The sequence below is a fragment of the Oryctolagus cuniculus genome, chromosome 2 (assembly GCF_051225735.1).
Source record: "Oryctolagus cuniculus isolate XC-2025 breed Fujian yellow rabbit chromosome 2, ASM5122573v1, whole genome shotgun sequence".
NCBI classification, from domain to species: Eukaryota; Metazoa; Chordata; class Mammalia; order Lagomorpha; family Leporidae; genus Oryctolagus; species Oryctolagus cuniculus.
In genome coordinates this window covers 152781005-152800831 of record NC_142868.1, presented here as the reverse complement: position 1 = coordinate 152800831, position 19827 = coordinate 152781005, and the positions used below count along the sequence as shown (strand labels likewise).

Below are 19827 nucleotides of genomic sequence, written 5' to 3'. Positions count from 1 at the left end.
AGGTGGAGGATTAGCCTAGTGAGCCGCGGCACCAGCCGGTTCTGATTATTTTTAAACGTTTATTTCCATTTACTTGAAATATACAGTGACAGAGAAAGAGGAAGGGAGTAGGGGAGGGGAGGAGGGAGATGTTGGGGAGAGCTCTTCCATCTGCTGATTGGCTCCTTAAATGCCCACAATAGCCAGGGCTGGGCCAGGCTGCAGCCAGGAGCCCAGAACTCCATTTGGGTCTCCTGTGTGGGTGACAAGGCCCCAAAGCACATCAGCCATCTTCTGTTGGTACCCAGGTGTATTGGCAGGAAGCTGGATCAGAAACAGAGGAGCCAAACCTGAACCCCAACTCCAATATGGCACCCCAAGTGGGAGTTTAACCTGCTGCGCCACAACACCTGTCCCATGTTGGATTCTTGTGATCAGGTCTCTGAATATCCCACAGGGTTCTCCATTTGGAGGGAATGGTTGCTACCATGGAGCATTTACCCTCTGTTTCTACTGTTATGTAGTTGAGATATGGTTGTTTTGAAGGTATTTGCACAAGAGGATAACAGGCACAGTTCATGGCCCCCAGAATGATGTCAGCGGACTATACTGTGTTGGAGGTGTATTTAAAGCTTGCTGGAGCGCTCTCTGACCTGCCACATCCTCCCTGACAAAGTTCATGTCATGCTCTGTCATCTTCTACCCCTCCTTGTTCCAGTCATTTGTCAACTTCCTGTCTCTGAGGAGCAGGGTCAATGGTCAGCTGGCCAATGCTCAATCCTGCCTGTGGCATGGAATATGTCATCACCTGGAATTCCACTCTCTGGGGCAACTTGACCTTCTCTCCTCCAGAGTCCTCGTTCCATATACACCTGATCTTCATCCTCATTAAGACATCCGGGGTCCAGACACCCCCATGTTCTCCCAAGTTCAACAGGCCCCTCCTAGCCTCACATTTTTCCTGCCCAAAAGCCACTGTCTCAGTCTGCTTGGCCCTGTCCCCTTCCCTGTATTTCCCCTGTGACCCACCTCTCCGTTCCCTGACAAGGACCTCACCCAGCAGCGCAGATGGCCACCACCAGAGGGGCCACGTTGCCAGCTGCACGTGGGTCCCCTGCACTGCCGGTTTGTTGTCATGCTTGTCTTTGCTTGGTCCTCTCGGCCACCCTCTGAGCAGTCTGCAGAATCATTCCCCCTCCTCAGCCTTCTGCTCCTCGGCTCCCGGTGGCTGCTTTCCTGCCTTCCTCGCTGGGGAAATAGGAGCCACTGGGCAGGAACTCCACCTTGACACTTGTCCCTCTCTCTTCATCCCCACCCACGGAAGCGTAGAGGAAGTGAGCCCCTCCTTCCACTCCAGACTGGCCATGCAGCTGGTGCCTGCTCCTGGCCACCTGTCTGTGCCTCCTCATCATCTCCCCTTGTCTCTGCATCTAATTCTACACCCCGCCGTTGAACCCAAGTCCTCAGCCAAGAAACAGGTTCCGGTCTTTCCCATCCCCACCCAGCTTCCTCCAGGAGAAAAAAAACAATGCTTTGATCTTACTCCCACACACATCCCAGCCTCTCCTTCCTTCCCCGTCCCCTTCTCGTCCAGGCTCCGCTGTCTCGGCTTCATTCCCTGCCCCTGTCTTTCCTGCCTGCCATGCGGCTGACCAGGGAGCGGTCTAATTCCCTCATCTGATTGGCTCTCTTCGATGTCCCTCCTGCTGAAAAGAAGACCTCGTTTCTTCTTGAGTAGCACTGTCTAGTAAAAATAAAACGCAAGCCATGTATGTGACGTTTCTAGTAGCCACATTTTAAAAAGTTAAAAGAGGTGGGTGGAATTAGTTTCAGCAGATTATTTCACTTAACCCAGTTGATTCAAGATGTCATCACTTCAATATGTAATCAATACAAAAAAGTATTAACAAGGTCTATTATATTTACGTTTTAAAAACTAGTTTTGGTCAGACTGCCAAGTGCGAAGTGTGCTTTAGTTAGAGCACCTCTGGACCTGGAGGAGCCTCTGCTGAGGTGCTCGGCCGCCTTGTGTGGCGGTGACTGCGGTCCAGTGCAGCTGTAGGCAGGCTTCTGAAGCAGCCCTTCCTGGCACTCCTCCCCCTCGTCAGTGGTCAGCCCTCCTCTGCTCTAAGTTCCTTCCCCTGCACCTGTACGCTTTGAACCTTTCAACCAAATCATTTGACATTCACCCAAGTGTCCAAGTTTGGTACTGTACCCTCGTTTGAAAACAAAAACAAAAACAAAAACAAAAACTGTGCCATAGGCTTTGCGAGAGTGTTTTCAAGATGGCAGACTTCTCTCAGGGCATCCCTTGTTCTGTCTGACTCCTTTCCCTCAACCCCACCTGGACACTGAACAACGCTGTAGATGGTTCTGGAAGACATAGAAATATATGGAATCCTGTTCCTTTTGTGTGGATAACAGAGAGATCCCAGGCGTTGGAGATTTTCTCTGAACCTATATTTATCCTACAACAGTGACTTTAAAAAAATTTATTTATTTATTTGAAAGGCAGAGTTATAGAAAGAGAAAGGTCTTCCATTCACTGGTTCACTCCCTAAATGGCTTCAATGGCCAGAGCTGGGCCAATCCAAAGCCAGGAGCTTCTTCTGGGTCTTCCATGAGAGTGCAGGGGCCCAAGGACTTGGGCCATCTTCTACTGCTTTCCCAGGCCATAGCAGAGAGCTGGATTGGAAGAGGAGCAGCCGGGCCTTGAACTGGTGCCCATATGGGATGCTGGCACTGCGGGCAGCGGCTTTATCTGCTATGCCGTGATGCCAGCCCCTAGCAATGGTTCTTAATCTTTCTCTCTTAAATCACAGACATCTCTGAAAAGCTTGTTAAGACATGCCTCCTTCCCCCAGCAAACTTCGTTAAGAGCAGACATAATTGTGTCAGGGGTTCACTGAGTTGCAGAAGCCCGTGTGTGGCAGTGTTAGAGGCTGATTCTGAAACAGTGCTCAGGATCAAGTGCTGGTCCCGTCTAATACCAGGATTAAGATTAGTTGTTTTTCCCTAGACATTCTGAAAACACTTAGAGGATTTTACGGCACATTTGGAATTTGAACAAAGTTATGTTTCCTCCAAGGATACTTTGAATATTCACCAACAACACTAAAAGCAATTTTAAATTTGTTCTTGGCTAAGGGAGCTAAGTTTCCCCACTCCCACACCCCCCATTTATAACAACTGCTCTGTGTGGCTCTGCAAGCCGTGCCTCCCGGCAGGCTCTCACCTTGAGCTCATGCTGGGTTGTGCCAGCCTCCTGAGGCGGGGACTGGGAGGAACAAATGCACACCAGGCCGTTGACCTCCCCCCCGGGGGGGCCCATGTCAGGGAGAGTGTGTCGGGTACCCTCCACGCACCTTCAAGTGAGTCTAGGTTTTCTCTTCAGCAGCCCTGCTCCTGCCTGCAGAATGTGCCACCTGTCTGCACAGGGAGCACAGGGCCACGAGGTGGTAGATCCGCCCACAAGCACAGCACAAGGCCCCCAGCCCTGGGCGAGAACGGGGCAGCCTCATTACCCAGCGCCAAGTCACATGCCTGAGTTCACTGCCTCTCCGTGGTTTCCCTGCCTTATCTGAGCTTCTCCTGCTCTCTCTGGAGCCCACGCCTGGCCATGACCCCGCTCTCCTGTTTATCCGATTTGTTTGCTCTCTTGCCAGCTTCTCCCATTAAATTTCTTGCCCAATGGAAGCGCTCTCTCTTCTTCATTGCCCCGAGTCATTCTGAAGCCCTGCTCACCCCCACCGAGTCCCTTTATGTCTCTGCTCCTCCCACCTGACCCCCCCACCGCCTCACCTTCCCAGCTCCTGGCCGTGCCAGGTCTCCCTGCCAACTCCCCAAAGCATTCGCTCTCCCACCCCATGCCAGATGGGAACAGCCGACTATAAAGTGTTTATTGGGCTGAGTGAATGTCCTCATGCCCTCTCCCTGCTCTTTCTTACTCCAGCAAAGCTTTTCAGTGTCACATTTCTGATGAAATCTGAATCTGGAAGGATTTAGATCCCCTGAAAAATGCGAAACTCCAGCATTTGGCTGTGTTGGGAATTTTTGGCAGTTCCGCCCACGTCTGATGTTACGAGCACTGTTTATAGATGCTTGGAAAGAAGCCTTTAATACTTGTATTGTGTTTTAACTTGCTTTCCTTTGGAGGCAGGGAATTGTCAAGTAAGTATTCTTACAGTCTGGAAAAGCACAGGTGTTCGCTCAACATCCCCCATAAGTGCTCGTGCACAATCCGCAGCCGGGAAGGGTAGTTCTTAAAACCTGCTGACTTTGCCACAAGGCAGGTGTTCTGTCCTTGCGCCTTTCACCCTCAGTTTTGAAGCAATGCAGCTGTAAACGTGTGCTTGTGAAACAAGAAATACTCCGAGATCGCTTTACTTTTCAGTTTTTTTACCAAACATCAAGGTGGAAAAAAAGCCTCGAGTTGCCTTTCTGTGTATATGATATATATACAGTCTCGTGTATATATAAATATGCAGTGTTTGTGCTTGTATGCATAACTATATACAGTGTATAATATATTACATATTATACAGCCTGCGTGTACCCTGAAAACGAGCCCTGTGTTGAATCTCAAACTATGCCTTCTGACTCATGCCGTAGTGCTGCTGGCCCCTTGCTGCCCTCATGGACCCTGGCTTGCTTTTGTCATACACACAAACGTTCTGAGGACTGCGAAGAGACCCACGGTTTCATCTGAAAGCCCCCCTAAAACAGAAGAAAGAGCAGATGTCCTGGGAAGCGATAATTAATGTGAAGGAAGCATCCAACTGTGCGAGCTGGCTGGCCCCCAGCCTCTGAGTGGGCTCAGTGTGGTGGCAATGATGTCAGCCGGGGGTGTCGTTCGTAGAGATGAGCTCTCTGCCCATTCTTCGCTGGTGATTATAGTACCATTTGGCCTAGTTATCACTTGTGATTATATAACATGTTTTAATTGAAGAGTTTCTGAGAAAATAAAGGGACCTTGTTTTCCCATGCACAAAAAAACAAAACCTATAAGCCATTCCGGCAGGCAAGCTGACCTACCAAGAGCCACTGGGAATTACCAGGCTAAATTATGAGTTGAACTTGATTTGGCCACAAAGTAACCATTGTGCATGACGCCCAGCTATGTCCAGGAGGTGGTGGCTGGCTCTCGGAGAACCTTCTCTCCAACACAGGGGAGCGGGGACAGAGTCCCAGGCACACCGGTGAAGCCCCGAGAGCGTGCCGGAAGCATTGCGAAGGCTGCCTTTTCTCTTCCTGTCCCGTAGGCGCGTCAGTGCAGTTCGCCCAGAGGTGGCAGGGTCTGAGCTTTCTGAATGTGTGGACCAGCGCACTCTTTCCTTTCTGTTTTAGTCCTTGCTGGCATGCCGGGGAAGCATGGTTTGTGCCACACAGGAATGTCTGTTCACTTGGAAAATGCTTGTGCATGAATGAGTGGTTGCTAATGCTGCTCTAAACTGTACTAAGTTTCTCACTTGGCTTTGTTTGCTGCTTACAAGGGGATCAAGGTAATCCTTTCTCTTTGCATATCCAAGGAGCAATAAATGAGTGGATTTGGAATCTGCAGTGGGAGCAGGTGCAGTGGGAGCTGGTGTGGGTCCCTCAGAGCCATGCTAGTGTCTAGGGAACCCCACAGCACCAAGAATCGGCCCAGTCATTTAGGAGGTCACTAGGGGCTACTCACTAGATCTCCAGTTAGCTTGGCAAGCCCCAAAGCCCAAAAGTGAGAGGAAAAGGTGACCCTGCGGGACAGAGTGGCAGGTACAAGTTCTGTCTTTTGTGCCTTTGCATCCTCTTTGCCCTTCCATGTGGCAAGACCAACCCTGGGCATTTTGCACATGGCCCAGAGCCTGGCTCATGAATGCCATGTCACATCCCCCTGGGATCTAAACCTAAGCGCTGGCAAGTCCCTGTCTGAAAAGTGGCCAGTGGCTTCTGGAAATCGGGCCCCGTCCTTTCCATGGCTGGGCTCCTCACCGGCCCAGGTGCCCTTCATGGCTCCCAGGATGACGCCAAGGGTGGGCAGGAGGGACTGAGCCTGACTTTGGTGCCCTCAGAGTTGGGAGGCCCCCTCAGCACAGGACTTTTCATGTCAGGAGCTTCTTCCAGCAGGGAGGGAAAGGGGGGACAGGACGGAACCCAGGGCCAGGGCCCTCTGAGTGGGGAGCCTGGCGCTGGCCTCCACCGAGGCGCCAGGCAGGCAACCTCACTGGCTCGTGTTTGATGCTGTGCCTCCTCGGGCTGCTCTCTCTGTTCCAGACCACCTGTCAGCCGCGCAGCTCCCCAGCCTGACAAGCTCCAGAAGAACAACATCACCAGAAAAAAGAAGCTGGTTGAGGTGAGAAAATTCAACATTGTTTCACTTTTAATCCTGTGTTCACTTTTAGTCCTGTTGTACTGAGAGCTGCCTGTTGGACTCCACCTTCCTCATGGCCCACAACACTGGGGAACCCATGGGCCTGTTAGCTCTCTCTGTGCACCCCCACCCCTGGGACCCCAGCGTCATAGTTCAATTCTTCCCCTCCCTACCCTATCCTATCAGGACTAACTCTAAATGGCCAATGACCTTAAACCTGGCTCCCTTCCCCACTACGTGTACCACTTGGGGCCTCAGTATCCCTTTCATGGACAAGAGAGGCCACAGAGGAGGAGAGAGCTTGATTCCTCGCTGCCTCCAGTATTGTGTGAGCACTTGCTGTGTGCCGGGTGCTGGGCTGTGCACTTCTTGGAAGTGTTTCAGACAATCCTGACACACATCAGATAGGTGCTTTGTAGCTTCCGTTTTACATGTGAGGGCACTGTGGCTCAGCAAAGTTAAGAGGGTTGTTAAGTTCCATGCACCAGGGGCCAGTGTTGTGGCATAGTGGGTAAAGCTGCCACCTGCAGCTCCAGCATCACATGTGGGTGCCGATTCATGTCCCAGCTGCTCCACTTCCAACCCAGCTCCCTGCTAGTGGCCTGGGAAAAGCAGCAGATGACCAGTGTGCTTGGGCCCCTGCCACCCATGTGGGAGACTCAGATGAAGAGCCTGGCTTTGGCCTGGCCCAGCACTGGCTGTTGTGGTCATATGGAGGGTGAACCAGTGGTTGGAATATCTGTCTCTCCTTCTCTATACATAATTCTGATTTTCAAATAGGTAAGTTAATAAAAAAAAAAAAAAAAAAAAAAAAAAAAAAAAAAAAAAAAACCTCCATGCACAAGATCAGTAGGCCAGTAAGTAGAGAAAGGTTTGACTCGGTTGTTGAGACTTGAGGATCAGCTCCAGTAAACTCCCAGAGTTAGCCCTTTACAATATTAATCTTTGCTACCTAACCCCAGCCATTAAGACTCAGGGGATTCTGACATTGACAATGGAGTTGAAGTTTCTGGTTTTGCAACCTTAGCCAGGGCCACTTCCAAGGTCATTGCCTGTGATTCCCCACCACAAGTGAAATCCCTAACACAAGCGCACTACTGCCCCTGGCTCTTTCTCACTCTTTTCTATCGTCCAGCCCTGCCCCACCCAGACCCTTCTCCAGTGACGCCCTTCACCCTGAACCCTTCCTCACTCCCCCTCTGCTGCAGCCCTCATTGCCTCTTGGCTGAACTTCATTTCCCGCTCATCTCTCCAGCTCCTCTGCTGGTCTGTGCACTCACTGAAGCCAAAATCCCTGTCTTCAGATTGATTGGAAAGTGGGTATTTAGTAAGCGGCTTTATCATGAAACATAGCACACGTCAGGACATGCAGCTGAGCGTAAGGAGAGACAGCCAGGAGCTGCAGACCTATCATAAGCCAGATGGCTCCTCTCTTCCCGGAGGAGTCTTGTGCGCGCCTGGTGCATTCTTCTCTTTATCTGCAGACTTCTTGAACTGTTTTTGCCTGGGTGGGGTCACATGTTGCAGACACAGCTTCTGGGAAGCATACCTGAGGGAGAGACTGACACTTGCTAAGGTGAAAGGAAGAGAAAGGCGTTCCAGGTGATACTTACAAAAAACAAAATCCTAAGGATAGGAACACTCACGCTGTGTGAGCTCCATGGACAAGTCAGGCCCGACCAAGGGGTGCGGGAGCTGGAGTTGGGGGTGTGGGAGAAGGACCCAGTGGGCCACCTTACAGAGTTTGAGCTTATATCCCATAGGCAATGAAAGACTCTGAACTTTTGTTGAATTAAGAGGTGTTGTAGTATTTTAGGAAAATTAACCTGCTTGTAATTGGTGAGCTTTATTTAGAAAAAAGGCCAGATTCAAAGAAACCAGAGAAGGGAAACTCACATCTTAACTTCATATCCCACCAACCAGCACAGTGCCAGCCCTATAGGTGGTGCCCGATGCACGTGTGTTGAAATCAGTTGAGAACTGCTGTGAATCAGCCACTGCTCTTTGTCACGGGACTCAAGACAGAAAGACCACAAACCAGGAACAGAATCTGGTTGTCGGGACAAACATGCAAATGCGTAAAAACTTTATAGGCCAAGCACCAAACATTTGCCCAATATTCTGCTCTGCAGGTCCCAGCCACATTTATAGGACTGAGGGGAGCCAGTCTCGGAGCCATTACTCAGCTTACCTGCAGGGCCGCTGAGGCACGGACCTGAGACTCCCAGGCGGCCTTTCTGGGGTATCAAGTGTGTAGACCTGGGCTCACCCACTGAACCGGCAAGTGTATCCGGTTTATTTAGAAAAGTCACTGTAATCCCGTGTACCCCTCTGCCAGCCTTACATTTCAGGGAACTGGAGAAGGGGCTGCGTTTTGTCCCGGGGTAGGCCAGGAGCACCGTGTCTCCAGCAACTGGCCATTGGCCTCACCAGCCATGCTGTTCCTGTGCCGGCGTGGCTGTTCCTGGGATGTGGGCGTGCTCCTCTGTTCTTACTGCCGCTGAGGGTCACTGTACTCTGTGTGTGTGAACGCAGGAGCTGGCCCTGGACCATGTGTTTGGCTACCGAGGGTTTGACTGCCGCAATAACCTGCACTACCTTAACGATGGCACCGACATCATCTTCCACACGGCAGCGGCCGGCATCGTTCAGAACCTCACCACAGGTAATGGGGCCACGCCAGCGTCGGAATCCGGCCTCTCCTTGGCGCTCCTTGCTACGCTTTCCCACTCTCAGATGTGCAAATGCTTCGGCAAGCTCCTTTCATGTAGAGCCATTCCCCTCAATTCCAGGCTATTCTCAGTTAGTCTTCAACTCCAGGAGACAAAGCCCTCTTCCTCTCTGGCTTGAACACCGCCAGGCCTTGCTGTAAACCCTAGTGGGGAGTTGTCTATGCTTACGTCAGCTCCTCAGAGGCTGGGCACCATGGAGAGGAGCCAGCGCAGGGTGTGGGGAGGAGAGAAGTCCTTGGAGACCGTAACCAAGAACAAAGCACAGGGGATTTTTTAGCAGCTCTTGTTTTTCAAGTTTTGTTTATTGGGGCTGCTTGGCTGTATTTACAATGAGAATGATAGACAAAAATATTCAGTGTCCCATGATGACTTCCATTTAAAAATAAAGATAAGCAACATTTTGAACAAAAAAGCCTTTAGAAATTAATTTAACAAAAATTCATATATTTTTAGAATTATTTATTTGAGAGAGAAAGAGAAAACTCTGCCATCTGTTGGTTCACACCCCAAAAGCCCTCAGGAGCTGGGATGGGCCTGGGCCAGTGCCAGGGACTCATGTCTAGGTCCGGGTGTAGGTCTCCCACGTGGGTGACAGAAACATAGTTACCTGAGCCGTCACCATTGCTTCTCAGGGTCCACATGAGCAGGAAGCTGGAGTCCACAGCCAGGAACTGAACCCAGGGGCTCTGACGTGGATATCAGGCATCTGAACCACTAGGCTAAATACCTATCCCCTAGACATCCATATCTTTGACACCAGATTTAAATATGTTAACTTTGCCTTAATTGCTTTAAATCTCAAAACAGACCTTTTTTTCAAATGTTTTTGTCCCTTCCCAATTCTAGGAAGTTGGTCCTAAATAAATTTAGTGGAGTCACTGGGCACATACTGATTTGTGCCTTTTTGAGGGAGAAGAAGGTCTTGAAATTTTCTATACATATTTTCAAATGTCTAGCTACATGTTACCATTTTAGTAGCTCTGTGTGTGTGTGTATGTGTGTGTGTGTGTGTGTGTGTGTGAGAGAGAGAGAGAGAGAGAGAGAGAGAGAGAGAGAGAGAGAGAGAGAAACACTACCATTTGCCTCTCAGACCTTGGGAATTTGGGTGAGTTTAAAGTGACCACTTAGGAAGTCAGCAACCACATTTCTTACACTAGATGATAAAGCACTTCTTGCCCTTACTTCTACTTCCTGTGATGTATGTCCACTTAAGACTTCTGGAGGGTAAAGCTGTCATCCAGGTACTCAAGCAGATTGACACTTGGTAAATATGATTAACAGGGAACTCCCTATAGATTTCTTATTTCACTCTTACCTCTATGATGAGTGAGTGGTGCCATTTCGTGCAGTAAAGCATTACCTCCGGTCCCGCCCACCTATAGATATCAAGAAGCCCTCAATCCCATGTCACGGGAGGGAGGAAATCTTTTTTTTTTTTTTTTTTTTTTTTTTTTTGACAGGCAGAGTGGACAGTGAAAGAGAGAGACAGAGAGAAAGGTCTTCCTTTGCCGTTGGTTCACCCTCCAATGGCCGCCATGGCCAGCATGCTGCGGCCGGCGCACCACGCTGATCCGATGGCAGGAGCCAGGTACTTTTCCTGGTCTCCCGTGGGGTACAGGGCCCAAGCACTTGGGCCATCCTCCACTGCACTCCCTGGCCACAGCAGAGAGCTGGCCTGGAAGAGGGGCAACCGGGACAGAATCTGGCTCCCTGACCGGGACTAGAACCCGGTGTGCCGGCGCCGCAAGGCGGAGGATTAGCCTAGTGAGCCGTGGCGCTGGCCAGGGAGGAAATCTTAAACTTGACCATTTTGGTCTCTGGACCTCATAAGGCCGCAGGAAGCATGGAAGTGGAGCTCAGACACAGTAGTAATGAATACCAACTTTTCCCCCAGATGTAGAATGAACATGTAAATTTTTAAAAGGGACTTCCTGTCTTCCCAAAGATGGTTCTAAAGTGAGCATTTGGAGGCTTTAAGTTCTCACTTGTGCAAGGAATCTCCAGACTCCACATGAAGCCCTGGGGTTGCCGATGCCCTCTCCCATCACTCTCCCGTGTCTCCCTCTCTCTTAGGGAGCCAGAGCTTCTACCTGGAGCACACGGATGACATCCTCTGCCTCACCGTGAACCAGCACCCCAAGTACCGGAATGTGGTGGCCACGAGCCAGATAGGTAGGGGGCCCTGCAGCAGCGGAGGCTGTCGCGGCTGAGCAGGGACGGTGACTGTTAGCAGTTACTGGCCAAGGGAGTAAGTGGGCCCCTGACGCCCACTCTTTGTTGTTGCTGTTGCTGTTGATTCTGGGGGTCTGTGTTAACACTCCCATCGATGGGGGATATGAGGGAGCACAAAGGCATACCTGGAGCCTGCCAGTCCAAAGAAATGGACACCCCGTCCCCGGGGGCGGGGGGACAGTTTTTTGGGCCCCAGGTGTCCCATGAAGAGCCCCGCGTCTTGAAGGCTGCTGGTGGTGCTTGGGCAGACTGCAGTGTGTGTGCCTGGCTCCTCTGCGCTCTGGGAACCTGCCCACAGCAAATGTGACCGATTCACATTTGTGAGAAGTTTGCTCATTCGTTTATTTATTTATTTCTTTTTTTACTTTGTCATTTCAAGGGCAGTTTTTACACAAGTATCTTCCTGCTTGTTTTCATTGAGCCCATGTCCATTCTTAAGTTTCATTTGGAACTCTGTGATGCTGGTGCTGACTGCTTCCCTTCGGAGACGTGACTTACCGTAGCTATTGTTTTCCCTTGCCGCTTCCTCATTGCCATTGCCCACCCAATGCAGGTGATATCCCGGAGACCCCAGGTAAGGCCGTGCCACCCGTGAGTAGTCGGACTCCGCACAGCAAAACCATGTCCGTGTGTCCTGTTTGCTGCTTGTATCTGGCGGAATTGCTGATACAAATCATTGACCTCACCAGTTTCCCGTGTCTCGAATCCTCCGCACGTGTGTGCGTGTGTGCTGGATGTAGATGTCCACAGTTTCCCGCTGTCTTTCTCCCGGGGCCAGGTCAGACCGTAGATCTCATGCCCAGAGACCACAAAGGCCCCAGTGCTGTCTCAGCAAAGGTGTTAAAAGGAGCACGGGCATTCTCGTGTGTGCGCCGCTCTCCGCCTCAGTTCTGTGTTGTGCCTCCCCACACCCAGGGACCACCCCGTCGATCCACATCTGGGACGCCATGACCAAACACACCCTCTCCATGCTGCGGTGCTTCCACTCCAAGGGGGTAAATTACGTCAACTTCAGCGCCACCGGAAAGCTACTGGTGTCAGTGGGAGTGGACCCTGAGCACACCATCACGGTGTGGCGATGGCAGGAAGGTACGCCCGGCTCGGCTGTTCCTCCTCGGGGCTCGCTGTGCTGTGGGCTGCGCTCCAACCCCACCTGCCCCACTTCAAAGGCCACCAGAGGAACTGTGGCCAGGGGCCCCGGGGCCGCTTCATGAAGGATCTTTGGGGACTTGGAATGGCCCGGATATTGGCAACCTTCTTCCTCCGAGGCAGCCTCCTGCCCATTTCTGTCCCATCCACCTTCCTACCCCGACTTCCTCGTCCTTAGATCCTGTGATAGGCATCACTTGGGTTGACTTTGTTATAGGAAATGGGAAAATATTTTAGCATGGAAGCCTCAGAAATACATTTGGATATTTACATTTTTCTTTCAGTTTTTTAGACATGAGAATTCACCAACAATCAAGGCTTAGGTTTCATGCAGCCGATTTCTTTTTTGTCCTCCCCGACACACACACACACACACACACACACCCCAGCTGCTACTAAATTTATGGACATCCTAGAATGAAAGATGTGCGGTGTTCGGAGGATATTCTCAGGTCAGGTGCTGCTCTGGCGAAAGCAGATCCAATTAGTGAGGATGTTAATGAGGTCTGCGTGCAGCCGGGAAGCCTGTATCTGGGACACGCTGAGCCAGGCGGGCAGAGAGGTGGCACGTGTCCAGCGCGGGACTCTGGAGTCCCATTATCTGTCAGGTTCCCGTGGCGGGGTGGGGGAGGGGCGGCTGCAAGAGATGAGCATGTTGGAAGGAAAGTTCCTTCCCGAGCCCCCAGAAGGAAAAAAAGGGTGGATGGCCTGCAGAGATTGTGGGTGAGACTCACTCATCAAATTCCATCGAGAGGGAGATGGGTCCTTAGTATTCCCAGGAAACCGCATTTTTCCCCCTTCTTGTTCACGAGTATGTGGAGTGCAAGGGCCCCCTAACTGGTATCGCAAGTGATAGGCAGACTCGCCCGGATGAGAAGTGGCGCGTCTTAACTGGTGCATGGAAAGTGCTGGAGCTGGGGGACCAGACGGGATCCCGCCAGCCCCCTCCACGGGGAGCCCAGCCGCCAGAAAGTCCGTAGAGGAGACCTATGAAGTCTATGAAGACTATGAAGTCCCTAGAGGAGACCTAGCCGCCTCTGGCAGTGCCTCCCATTCCTAGGTCCTTGGAAGAAAGCTGTCACATGGCCCGGACGCAGTCTTGTCTAAGTTCAGGTTCCCTCTCCTCACAGCCTCCAAGTAGCCCTGCCCAGGGCCCTTGTGACCTTCCAAGGGAGGATTGGAGGATCCAGGACTTAGAGTGAGTTCTCAGAGAGAGGCCTCCCGTCATCCCTTTGGGAATGAGTCTGAGCGAGGGCAGTGAGAACAGCTGATGGCCTTACCTGCCACGGCCTCTCCCGGGTCAGCTGTGGCCTCAGCACCGCTTCTCCCTGACTTCCCCAGCGCGGGTTCCCTGCACTAACAAGCCGTGCCCGCAGATGCGTGGCGTGTGTTTGGTGAGGCCTGCTTAGCTTTTGTTCTCACCATTTGTTATCTCATTTATGATGGCCGTTCTGGACCCGCTCTCTGAGTGTGTAGATAATAATAAACCAAATAAAATGGAATTTAAAATGCGCTTGTTATGTAAGATGCATGAACTCGAGTCCTGGATGTCTAATTTTTCCGAAGCAGAGTAGAACCCGATGCAGAGAGGATCACAGGTGTCTCCATAATCAGAAGTGTCTCTGAAATTCAGGAAAAGGCAGACGGTGGCTTAGGAAAAATGCTCCTCTGCTTGTTTCTCTGCATCTTCCCCTTGACGAGAGGGATCCACCCTCCGTCCCTCTCATTGTCGGACACTGGTATTGCTGCTTCTGCACTGGCTCGTTCAAATGCTTTTTCTGCTGGGGTGGGAGGCTTGTCTTTTTCAGATGATTTTCAGTTCCTTATGGAGTATTAATGTTAATCCTTTGGCTCTTAGAAGCATTGTGAATATTCTCTCCTGATCTGTTTTTTACCTTTGTTGTGGTGTCCTTGGAGACCAGGCAGGGGTTCTGAAACTTCTGAGCCATAACTAGTGAGATAGTCATGGACTCATGTGCAGGGAGAGGTGACCTGTGGGTCTCCCCAGCCTCTCCTGGAGAAGAATCCCCTGGGGGAGTGTCTGAGGGGGCCACTGCACACCCAGCTAACTTGAAGACCCTCCTCTGCCCTACAAGATGTACATTACAAAAACAAGTAAATGTAGAATTCTGAGAAATGGATAGAAAAAGTAATAAAGGGAGGGGAGACTATTAAGAGGAAAATGGAACTAAAACACTCAGTTTGATTTAAAAAAGGCAACAGAAGTTGAAAATAAAAACTCAAAGTCTTAAAAATGAAATAAGATTAAAAGAGAGAGATGGGTTTAAAATACAAGCTCCGAGAATAGAAGCCCAGAGAGCCAAGAAGGCAGTAAAGTGAGCGGCGCTGACATGAAGAAAACCACGATGCTGTGTCAAGCACTCTTCTTACGGCTTGTAGCAGTTCTTTAAATCTTTACCTTATGGAAAATAGCAACATTTTTTAATCCCCAGTTTATGTGAGGATAGGCCCAGTCCAGGTAAGGTGAATAAGACCCGGACGGTTAAACATTGTGTCCAAAGCTGCTTTGCGATGATGGAGTTGGAGTTTGATTGCCGCGGCTCACTAGGCTAATCCTCCGCCTTGCGGCGCCGGCACACCGGGTTCTAGTCCCGGTCGGGGAGCCGGATTCTGTCCCGGTTGCCCCTCTTCCAGGCCAACTCTCTGCTGTGGTCAGTGAGTGCAGTGGAGGATGGCCCAACTCCTTCGGCCCTGCACCCCATGGGAGACCAGGATAAGCACCTGGCTCCTGCCTTCGGATCAGCGTGGTGCGCCGGCCGCAGCGGCCATTGGAGGGTGAACCAATGGCAAAGGAAGACCTTTCTCTCTGTCTCTTTCTTTCTCACTGTCCACTCTGCCTGTCAAAAAAAAAAAAAAATGTTCATTAGAATGCAGGGGAGTCAAAACCATACATAAATTGGATTGAGGGGGAAAACTAGCAATTAAATACATAAGGTAAAAATTCTTAACCTGAAAGCAACAAAATTAAAAGGACTATGGGAAACCTTTTTTAAAATAAAATAAATGCAGAGAACCTTAGAAACGAATGCGGACCGCCTAAAGGAAGGTGAGTCCCCCGTGGAACACGCTGAGAGGTTTAGGCTTCCAGTGGGGTGGTGGGAGCCTGGAGGAGGGAAGATGGGGGTGCCCTTGAGAGCCTTTTGCCTTTTTCTCGCCTCCGAGAGCTTCCATCTCCTGGGCCACTTCTACCTGCGCAGCTGCAGGCTGTTCTGGAAACCTCATAGATCCCTTCCTCCCCTGGCCTTGAGGGCAGTGTCTACAGGGCAGAGGCCGCTTGTTCAAGAAGAAAGAGGCTGCCCGGGAGCCTGAGGTACGCCGGCAGGCTCAGAGGGCCGATCCTAGCGGGTTCTGTCCCCCTGACAGGTGCCAAGGTCGCCAGCCGGGGCGGCCACCTGGAGCGCATCTTCGTGGTGGAGTTTCGCCCTGACTCAGACACGCAGTTTGTGTCCGTCGGGGTCAAACACATGAAGTTCTGGACCCTGGCGGGCAGCGCCCTGCTGTACAAGAAAGGGGTCATCGGGTCGATGGAGGCTGCGAAGATGCAGACGATGCTCTCCGTGGCCTTCGGTGCTGTGAGTGCCCACGGGGACCCGGAAGTCCTGGGTGTGGGCGCCGGGGAGGGGGCCCAAGAAGAGGCGAACAGTAGGGGAGCCGCTGCTGCCTTCTGCGCGTCTACGCGTCCCCCCGCACTCAGCACTCGCGCGAGACAGTCTTGTCTCACAATGTGAATGGGGAAAAGGAAGGACCCAGCCCGGGGCTGGAGGTGCGGGATTGCGGAGGCAGCCCCAGGCTTGCCTGTTGCACCTGAGGTTAGCCCGGAGGACGCTGGGAAGTTTCCGCTGCTCCCGGGTGGTCTTTTCCTTCCAGCTCTTCTGCTCCACCAGTGCCCCCGGGGCCCCATGTCGGCGGCTGGGGTGTGCCCTCTGGCGCCCCTTCTGCTGTGGCTGTGACCCCTCCCTGGGTTGGCTGAGGCAGGGTTGTGGCGCAGGCTGTCCCGTGGGCACAATCTCAGGGCTTCAGATGCTTGTGGATGTGGAGCCAGACTCCGGGAAGTCATACGCCCGTGCTGCTTTCCTTAGCGCAGGAACACGCAATGGCCCACGCACGTCTGCCTCTCCAGCTCTGGTTCTGTAACGGGGTGGGGGTAGGAAGGGACCCTTGTGGGGGTGCTGTGAGCAAGGAAGGTGTTGCTTTGCTTGCAGAACAACCTCACTTTCACGGGTGCCATCAACGGGGACGTCTACGTGTGGAAGGACCACTTCCTCGTCCGGCTGGTGGCCAAGGCGCACACGGGCCCCGTGTTCACCATGTACACCACCCTCCGGGATGGGCTCATCGTGACCGGCGGCAAAGAGCGGCCGTAAGTGGCGGCTCCTGCGGGCGCAGGCCAGGGGAGAAAGTCTAGATGGCCCTGCACCTTGCCTTTCTGCGTGAGGGCTCCGGGTCCAGGCTTCCCAAGTCGGAGAGAGGTGCTTCCGGGCGGCTTACCGACCTGAGAGGCCTCCTGGAGTAAACTGGAGGCACCGCTGTTCCTCAGGTCTTACCCTCAGTAGCTGTTTGAGGGAAAGGAGGAGGTCGGGAGGGGAGGGCAAGGGAGTTCCACCGGGGCCAGGAAAGAGATGACCAGGGAGCGGGAAGATGGGGAACGTTCAAGTACAAATCATCGGATTTTCCAGCTTAAGTTCTCTTTGCTCCCAAGATAATATTGTTGGAAGGGGCTGGAAGAAATCTACAAGTTCAGGGGGTTATGAGCACTAAAAATGGGGCCAGACCCTGGGCGGTCTGTTCTGCTGGGCCCTGTAATCCTGATGGATGGGGGCGTGGGGGGAGCTGAGGATAAGGGTGATGGGCTGTGTGCCTCCCCATCTTTTTTTTTTTTTAGGACCAAGGAAGGAGGTGCTGTGAAGCTGTGGGACCAGGAGATGAAGCGGTGCCGGGCCTTCCAGCTGGAGACGGGGCAGCTGGTGGAGTGCGTGCGCTCCGTGTGCCGTGGCAAAGTGAGCGGGCGGGGGCAGGGTGGTGGTGGTGAGCCCTCCTGTGACACCTCCCCAGCCACGCACTTTGCCTGTGGGTGTTTGTTCAGTCCTTAAAGCAAGCCGCCACGCTGTGAGTTAGGCATGGGAGAGGCGCAGAGTCACAGGGTCCAGTGGAAGGAAGAGCTGAGTAAGATTTTGAGCTGTCTTAGAAGTTGGCTGTCTAGGGCTCCGTGCTGTGGCACAGTGGTTAAGCCGTCTATGGCACCGGCATCCCATATGGGCAGGGGTTTGAGTCTCAGCTACTCCGCTTCCAATCCAGATCTCTGCTAATGTGCCTGGGAAAGCAGTGGAAGATGGCCCAAGTGCATGAGTCCCTGCACTCAGGTGGGAAACCCGGATGAAGCTCCTTGCCTGGCCCTGCCCTGGTTGTTTCCGCCATTGTGGAATGAACAGGAGGATGAAAGAGTCTCTCTCTCTCTCTCTCTCTGTTTTCAGATACATTGTTTTTAAACAATGACCCAGACATCAGGGTCCTTTACTTGACAGGTAGAGTTATAGACAGAGAGAGAGAGGGAGGGAGGGAGGGAGGGAAAGGTCTTCCTTTCGCTGGTTCACTCCCCAGATGGCCACCACGGCTGGTGCTGCGCTGATCCGAAGCCAGGAGCCAGGTGCTTCTCCTGGTCTCCCATGCGGGTACAGGGGCCCAAGCACCTGGGCCATCCTCCACTGCCCTCCCTGGCCACAGCAGAGAGCTGGAATGGAAGGGGAGCAACCAGGACTAGAATCCAGCATCCATATGGGATGCCGGTGCGGCAGGCGGAGGATTAACCAAGTGAGCGATGGCGCCGGCCCCCAGATACATTCTTAAAATCTTAAAGAAAAAGAAGAAATTGGCTTTCCACTCTGAGGTGTCATGGCAATCACTAGAATGTTCTAGTGGGGTCTGGATGACAGAGAACTTGGTGCTCGAGTTCGAGCCTAAAGTAGTTGATGGCGAGAAGTGGAGGAGATGCTGAGGGATGGATGGATTTGTTAAAAACAGAACTTCCCTCAGCTACTTTAACTCCAATGCAGCAGAGGCACTTGTCCAAGCCTTCCTGATAGAGATGTCTTCAAACTACTGTTTAAAAAATTGTGACAAAATATATGTAACAAAAGATATACTGTTTTAACCATTTTTACAAAATTTTTATTTAGTTGAGAGGTTGAAATCTCATCCATTGGTTTACTCCCCAAATGACCACAATGGCTGAGGCTGGGCCAGGCCAAAGCCAGGAGCAGCGTTCTCAGTCCAGGTCTCCTGCATGGGTGGCAGGCACCCAGTGAGAGCCATCCGTCAGCTGTTGCCTCCCAGGGTCTGCATAAGCGGGAAGCTGGAATCGGGAGTGCAGCCAGGTCTCAAATCCAGGCAGTCTGACATGGGACCACAAGAGTCCCAACCACTAAGTGGCCTAACCACTAAGCCAAACATCTCCCCCGCTATTTTAGCCTTTTTTGTTTGTTTGTTTGTTTGTTTTTGGACAGGCAGAGTTAGACAGTGAGAGAGAAAGAGACAGAGAGAAAGGTCCTTCTTTTTCCGTTGGTTCACCCTCCAAGTGGCCGCTATGGCCAGCATGTTGCGGCCGGCGCGCTGTGCTGATCCGAAGCCAGGAGCCAGGTGCTTCTCCTGGTCTCCCATGGGGTGCAGGGCCCAAGCACCTGGGCCATCCTCCACTGCCCTCCTGGGCCACAGCAGAGAGCTGGACAGGAAGAGGAGCAACCAGGACAGAATCCAGCGCCCCAGCGGGGATTAGAACCCAGGGTGCCAGTGCCACAGGTGCAGGATTAGCCTAGTGAGCCGCGGCGCCTATTTTTTTTAACCATTTTTAAGTGTTTAGTTCTGAGCCACGGCGCCTGCCTATTTTTAACCATTTTTTAAGTGTTTAGTTCAGTGGCATCAAGTACACTGACATCATTGTGCAACCATCCACAAAACTTGTTATCTAGGAAAACTGAAACTCTATGCCCAGTAGACTGTCCGGAATCACCATATACTTTCTGCCTCCATGAATTTGACTATTCTGGGTATCTCAGGCAGCAGCTGTCCCTTTTCTAATAACGTCTTAATTACAACAGGGCAAAATTTTAGTGGGAACCAAAGATGGAGAAATCATTGAAGTAGGTGAAAAAAATGCTGCTTCCAACATCCTGATTGACGGGCACATGGAAGGGGAGATCTGGGGCCTGGCCACACACCCGTCCAAGGACATCTTCATCTCCGCCAGCAACGACAGCACAGCCCGCATCTGGGACCTGGCTGACAAGGTGAGGGAGCCCTCTGCTCGGCTGGATGCCTGCAGCGGGGCAGCAGGCTGGCGGCGACCTGGTGAGGAGAAGGCCAGCGAGCATC

At 52.1% G+C, this 19827-nt stretch overlaps 1 protein-coding gene and 1 long non-coding RNA gene across 8 annotated transcripts in view; one reads left to right on the top strand and one right to left on the bottom strand.

The window, feature by feature from the left end:
- The window catches only part of EML6 (EMAP like 6), a 325325-nt gene that overhangs the window by 298000 nt on the left and 7498 nt on the right, over positions 1-19827 (top strand). For 3 of the 7 annotated variants that reach the window (XR_016229394.1, XM_070069106.2, XM_089326450.1), the window contains exons 28-35: positions 6232-6310; positions 8864-8993; positions 11134-11232; positions 12208-12381; positions 15826-16034; positions 16665-16822; positions 17345-17459; positions 19554-19742. Coding sequence is in view for 5 of the 7 variants with exons in the window: in XM_070069106.2 (XP_069925207.1) it covers positions 6232-6310; positions 8864-8993; positions 11134-11232; positions 12208-12381; positions 15826-16034; positions 16665-16822; positions 17345-17459; positions 19554-19742 (1153 nt within the window). In the remaining 2 variants the exon portion in view is untranslated. Of the gene's footprint in view, positions 1-4134; positions 4252-6231; positions 6311-8863; positions 8994-11133; positions 11233-11671; positions 11948-12207; positions 12382-15825; positions 16035-16664; positions 16823-17344; positions 17460-19553; positions 19743-19827 lie in introns of those variants that run through there. The other 4 variants (XR_007916460.3, XM_051838895.3, XM_051838907.3 and 1 more) reach the window with 4 other exon arrangements.
- LOC138848618 (uncharacterized) lies at positions 2457-3709 on the bottom strand. The gene is made up of 2 exons (XR_011386644.1): positions 3345-3709; positions 2457-2664 (listed from the first exon to the last, which is right to left on the bottom strand). It is a non-coding gene; the product is annotated as an uncharacterized LOC138848618 (long non-coding RNA).